General features: G+C 36.7%; 2 protein-coding genes across 2 annotated transcripts; both read left to right on the top strand.

Annotated features, from left to right (window-relative positions):
* The first annotated feature begins 356 nt into the window (after positions 1-356).
* Positions 357-5,427, top strand: LOC146932007 (uncharacterized). The gene is made up of 2 exons (XM_085707715.1): positions 357-1,084; positions 4,938-5,427. The coding sequence occupies exons 1-2, from the start codon at positions 357-359 to the stop codon at positions 5,296-5,298; spliced, it is 1,089 nt and encodes a 362-aa protein (XP_085563841.1). The 3' UTR covers positions 5,299-5,427.
* LOC146932008 (uncharacterized) lies at positions 2,127-3,392 on the top strand. Its single transcript, XM_085700999.1, has 3 exons — positions 2,127-2,151; positions 2,400-2,884; positions 2,961-3,392. Exons 1-3 carry the CDS (start codon positions 2,127-2,129, stop codon positions 3,390-3,392), a joined length of 942 nt encoding a protein of 313 aa, XP_085557125.1.
* Positions 5,428-6,534: the final 1,107 nt, after the last annotated feature.

Genomic DNA, 6,534 nt, shown 5'->3' with positions numbered 1-6,534 from the left:
AACATTCTCCATCGAAATGAATGATGTCAGTATTTAATTCAAAACTAATTCAAATTTCCTTTAAATACTGACCCCACAATCTTAGTTAGTGGGCCACGTTCTCTAACATTGGAAAAGACAACACTTTAATGGTAAAACTGTCAAAATAAGATCTTGACATGTGTCATGATCAAAGGTCCATATAAAAACAAACTCACCTTTACTCTTCTCACTTTTCACCATTTCATTTTCACTTTCACTGTTCCTCTTCTCCGCCAAAAATTTTCTCGAAGAAAACACTTTGAATTTTCTGCAACTTCTATCTTTAACCACGAAATCTTCACTATTCATCAAATTCTCACAAAAACACTTAAACAATGACGAACGCAGCAGGAACTTCTCATGTGAATCGCGAAGAACCCGTTGATTTTACTAAAGAAATCGCCAGTGCTGCTCCTGCTTTTATGAATGAACCAGAGATCAATGAAGCTGAAAAAGCTATCTGGAAAACCCAGGTAATCATCCCTTGTACTGATACTCCACATGCATTCTTAGGCCCCATTTCTCTAGAACCTGAAACTCCAGAGATTAACTCTCTTTTCCCATGCATCGAAACTCAACCTCCTTTAATTTTCACAAAAGGTCCTTTTGACCTAAGTTTTGTAAAATCCAAAATTAGGACTGAACCAAAAACTTATCCAGAATACATTGCTTGGTTAGACAAAGTTCAAAAACAAAAGGGACAATTCTGGAAGGAGAAAGGGATTTTTGATCTCATCCAAATATCTCGATATGGTCCAAAATACCATAATGAATTGATATTTGCTGCTTTACATTTTTGGAACCCATCGAACAACAGCCTTCACTTGAAATGTGGAATGCTCACTCCTACCCTTTTAGATGTGGCTGGCCTTACTAGCTTAAAACCAACTGGATACACCTTTAATCCAGATGTTACCACCTCTCAATACTCAGTAAATTTCGATAGCCCTGCCTATGGTTTGTTTATAGCTAACAACCATGATACCGAATGTGCTGAAGTATCTGCAGATGAACATGTAGCTTTCTTGACCTACTGGTTATCTATGCATGTTTTTTGCTCAAGGTCAGTACAAGTCCCTAAGAAATTCATGTGTCTAGCTAGTCAATTACATGAAGGAACAGATATCTGTTTAAGCAAACTGATTCTAGGTTCTTTGTATGAAACCCTTAACCATACAACTAATAATCTTAGAGATTATCCCCAAACTGGTGGGAATTTAGTTGTATCAGGACCCATATGGTTGTTCCAACTATGGCTTTTAGCCATTTTTGGATCAAAACTTGCTTCGATCCTACCTTCCTCTTACACATCAGCATACTCAGACAAGACCACTGAAGGTATAGGCTTAGCTATGTTTCACCCCGATGGGAATAAGTCTTCACAACAACTTTTTGAGAATGCTTATGAAACCCTGCTTGATTGTCCCATTTTCACCCCTATGATGGCACCATTTACCACTAGGAAATATGGACCTAACTGGTTCAAAGAGGACTTTCCCACTACTTCGAAAGCAGCCAACAAAACAGAAATCAATGCTATATGGGAAGCTTATTTGACCCCTACCTATCTATCTAGCAGACTTACACCTGGTAGTCCTTATGGAGTATATGGTTATCAACCTAACCATGTAGCTAGACAGTTTGGTATGGTTCAATCGAAACCCAGCTCTTTGTTCAAAAGTATAAGTGAATGGAAAATTCCTCTGATCGAACCTGTGTGGAAATCCATAATTCAAGCCAGGAAAACAACTGTGTTCGAGCCTACATATTTCTCAACATCATTTGCATGCTCTGAAGCATTCTTTCGATGGTGGCGAAATTATTACACACGCCAATCCAATCGAGGGAATCCTGATGAATTGCTGCCTCAACTGACCAGTACTTTTCACACTTTGCAGAACAAAGACAAGAAGACTAGAGGTACGCACATTAAAGAAATTCAGCAATTTCAAAGATATTATCAAACAACATATGACCCTTTACATCCAAAGAGGACAGTATATTATGCTGCTCAAACTCTGAGAGATAAAGTTCGAGAAAAAATTCCAGAAACAATTTTTCCCCCTGGAACACCCAATAAATATCTTTATGTTTTAGAAAAGAAAATGAAACTAGCAAAACTTCCATCTTGTAATCTTGCTTTGGCCTTTAGGCCACCATACCCAAAATGGTTACTTTATAATTTCAAATTCCCACAAAATAATTTAGTAACCTATGCTAAATGCCATTTATACCAATATAATGGTGAACTTGGCTATGAATTATCCCAAGTTCGAATCGAAACTCCCAGTATCATGGGTATGATTTTTCTTTTACTAAAATATATTAATACTATTTTTAGAAGAAATAGTACTTATCTGTGTAATCACATATTTCAGCTTTGCCTTTAACTCCAGGAGAAGCAAAGCTCGATGATGCCAGCACCCAGAACACTTCGAAAAGCAAGTCTGACAAGAAGAAAAAGAAAGCTTCCCAAACTAAAGAAGTTGAATCGAAGAAATCTGAGACTGCATCAAAGGAACCTTCTAAATCAAAGGAACCCAAAGTGAAAACAACTTCATCAAAAAGATCTTCTAGATCAAAGAACAAGAAAGAACAAGCAACTGTCGATCTCTCTGATGATGATAGCGAGGTGGAGATAACTAAAGAACAGATTGAAGCTTCCAAAGTAACACTTCCCAAAGTCCATACTGAAGGAAGAAGGAAAAGAAAACAAGAACAAATTTCACTTGTCCAAGAAAAGGAAGTCGAAGTGGAAGCTTCTGAAGGTTCTCCCCCCATCTCACCATCTAAACCATTCAAACGTCTTCGAAAGACTTCTCATTCTAGTGCTCATTCACATGTTGGTGATAATGGTTCGAAGGTATTTTATCAAAACCATATTTTATACGCAATGTTTCTAAGTATCTTGTTTTAAGCATTGATCTTATTCTTTTTAGGGTATCGAACAAGAACAAACTAATCCATCACAACATGGGCAAGTTCTTCCTTCTTCGAAGACCACTTCACCAATTGCTGAAGACAAAGAAGATGAGCATGATGATGCTAGCAGTCCAGAAGGTCTTAAAGTGGATCCTCCTCAACAACAACAAACAGAAACACCCACTGATGACTTGGTAAATGATGAATCACTCAACAATGATCAATCTTATTCTGCACCCACCCTTGGAGATAATGTATCAAACTTTGCTACTGAAGATACAAACATAACTACTCGACAAAATGCTCCTGGTGATGCAGAAATGATTGCTCAACAAGATACCCCTATGATCGATCTAGAAGAAATCGATCGATTGGCCAAAGATGATCCTTTCAATGCCTTTGCCTTGATAGCTAAGAGTAATACTCTTTTCTCAACTAGCACTGGCTAAACTTCTGATTCATCCAAGGGAAATCCCTCTGAGACTTCAAAGAACAACCTGCTAGCAGAATTTCAAAAGAAGATCATCGAAGCCAACTTGCTAGAGTTGATTGAAAAAGATGCTGGAGCTCTTGCTGAAATCAGGAGTTTATTTGAAAAACTTGGTGCTCTCCCAACTGGTTGGAAATTTCGAAACCTGTTTAATTATCTTGAACCAATGTTGGAGAGTGCTAATCAAAACTTCCAGAAGAGGAAAACTGATCAAGCTCAAATGGCAGAGAAGAAAGTGCATCATGATCAAATTGTAATCGAACTGTCATCCTTCCAAGAGAAATTTAAAACTCTTCAGCAAGAAAGAAACAATGCGAAGCAGCAAGTGGTTGACATCGATGCCAAAATTAAAGAACTGGAAGCTCAAAAAGCTGAAATTTTGGCTAAGGATGAAGCCAGAAATCGAGAAGCCAATGAAGCTATTAACAAATTCAAGCTCTCCAAGGAACTAGAGTCTACCATTGCTCAACTTGCAAGTGACAACCATGCTCTCGATACTCAACTGGCTGAATACAAGAGCCAAATCGAGAAACTCATCTCATCATTTGAGATTTAGTTCTGTTTCTATTTTATTCTCTAAGACTTTTATTTTATTTCAGCCTTATCGAATATCTTGGTCTGTAATGTCTTTATAACAATTCGTGGACCATTTTCTATTTCGAACGACAATTTCTTTTCAATCATCGAAATTCCTTTCTTATTTTCTTATATCGAATTTAAATTTTATTTAAATCCAAATAAGATTGGAACAATTTCCAAGACATTTTAATGATGAGGAAACAAAAAAGTAACTTTTTTGTTTAACCCAACAAGTTAAACTTGCCTAGGAAGTTGAAAAGAAATAAAACAAATAAATGACCTTTTAACACAGATTAATCCTTTTTTTAAAAAAAAAAAAAACCTTTAAAACTTCCCTCAGGTTACGAAGTTAAGTAACCATTGGCCATCGGAATAACTGTTCCCACGTGTCATCATCTTCAAAGCAAGAAGAACCGTTTGATTGAGCCACTTCTTTCAACTTCCCTCCACTATAAATATGATTTTCCTTTTTATAAAAATCACTCTTTTCTTTGTTTCGTCTTCGTCTGAAAAATCCTTCTTACTCAAAGCTTTTTCTTTCTTAAATCATCATGACCACCATTGATAATCTGAGTGATGATCTTTTAGTCAAGATTGCTGCAAAGATTGCTGCTCAAAGCAGGAAAGATCTTTTCGCTTTTCGCCATACCAATAGCAGGCATTGGCGCGTCAGTGAGGATTCTGAAGTTTCTAGGGCTTTTGGAAATGATGTCCTCTACTTCCTCTACGACCCCAATGAATGGTACAACAATGCTATGGTGGCTCATTCTAAGTTTGCTTTTAAACTTAGACTCTGGAATCATGGCAACGCCATGTTCTGTATTCTTCGAAGCACTCAACACATGTTGGATGCTAATCCAAACATTGAAGAAATAAAACGCCTCCTTACTACTGCTATCAACACCACTGGCTCTCTGAGTGCAAGGTACTACCTTCTTCTCATCAATGCGCTCTCCATGCCTATGCCAGAAAACATCCTCGAAAACTTCGAAGATCTTGCATGGACACATCGATTGGCAGAATTTCGAAGCGACATTTTGGGAGGAACTTCAACTTATCGATTTCGCTGTCCTTGGTGGAATAGGCCCATGCCTATTTGGCTTACTAGGCGTCGTTTTTGCAACAACTACCACAACTGTGCAGGAGATGGGAGAATTGGAGGTTGGTATTCACTTCTACCTGGGCCAGATCATGAATACTACTTGGTCAATGCTTGCTTCAAGTGTCGTCTCGATACAGAAATTCGCTGGTTTCTCGATCGTTTTGGGATTGTAACTGAATGGTGAAAACCATCTTTAAATGCTTTTAGTCTTTAAGTACTTTGTGTTTTCTTTTGTAATGGTTTTTCCATTTTAAGCATTTCGATGTAACCAGCCCATCAGTTGGCATTTTTAAATTAATGCCAAGTTTTTATTTCGAATCAAATTACTCTCGTGTAATTTTAATTTCTTGTAACATCGGTTTATATTTTTTCAAATATTTACCGTTTATGCGTATAATTCTCTGATCTTCTTGTAATTCTTCGATCTCATATGCATTATTCGAAGAAACTCTTAGAATTTTCCATGGTCCTTCCCAACTAGGAGACCATTTTCCTAAACATCGATCCTTTTTATCCATCGGCAAGATAACTTTCCAAACTAAGTCCCCTTGCAGGAATAATTTCGATTTAACTCTTTTGTTATAGGCTTTTGCTATTCTTTCTTTTTGCTTTGTAAGCACTTCTAAAGCCATTAATCTTTCTTCATCAATATCTACTAATTCATCCAACATCATATCCAAATATTGATTTGTTGGAATTTCGATTTGTCTTTGAATTCGAGTAGATTGAAGTAAGATTTCTGTTGGCAATACAGCATCATGGCCAAATGTTAATCGAAAAGGAGTAGTATTTATAGATTCTTTAGGAGAAGTTCGAACTGCCCATAAAGCTTCATAAAGAAACTCATGCCATTCTTTGGGTTTTTTCTTTTGGCTAGCTTTTCTTTTGATTATAGTAATCAAATTCTTATTTGCTGCTTCTACTTGACCATTTGCCTGAACATAATATGGTGTTGAAGTCAACAACTTATATCCTATTTCTTCAGCAAATTTTACCATCTTTCGACCAGTAAATACAGATCCTTGATCCGTAGTAATAGTTTCTGGTATGCCAAATCTATAAATAATAAATTTTTGAATGAAGTGTATAACTTCATCTTGAGTAACATCTTTTAGTGGAACAGCTTCTATCCATTTAGTGAAATAATCTATTCCAACCAAAATATATTTGTAGCCTTTGGATGACTTAGGTTTGATTTCCCCAATTACATCTAAAGCCCATCCTCTGAATGGCCAAGGTTTCACTATTGAATGTAATTCACTAGCTGGTACTTTTTGAATTACAGCATGTTCTTGACATTCTTTACAACCTTTAGCAAAATTTATGCAATCTTTTAACATGGTTGGCCAATAAACACCTTGTCGAAACAAACGCCATTTTATTTTATGGCCTGCTTGATGTGTACCACAAGCACCACTAT

This window comes from Medicago sativa, chromosome 4, assembly GCF_051527215.1.
Source record: "Medicago sativa cultivar Bolivia chromosome 4, Bolivia_mono, whole genome shotgun sequence".
NCBI lineage: Eukaryota > Viridiplantae > Streptophyta > Magnoliopsida > Fabales > Fabaceae > Medicago > Medicago sativa.
Note: the sequence above shows the minus strand (reverse complement) of the source record. Positions and strands in the feature narration are given on the sequence as shown.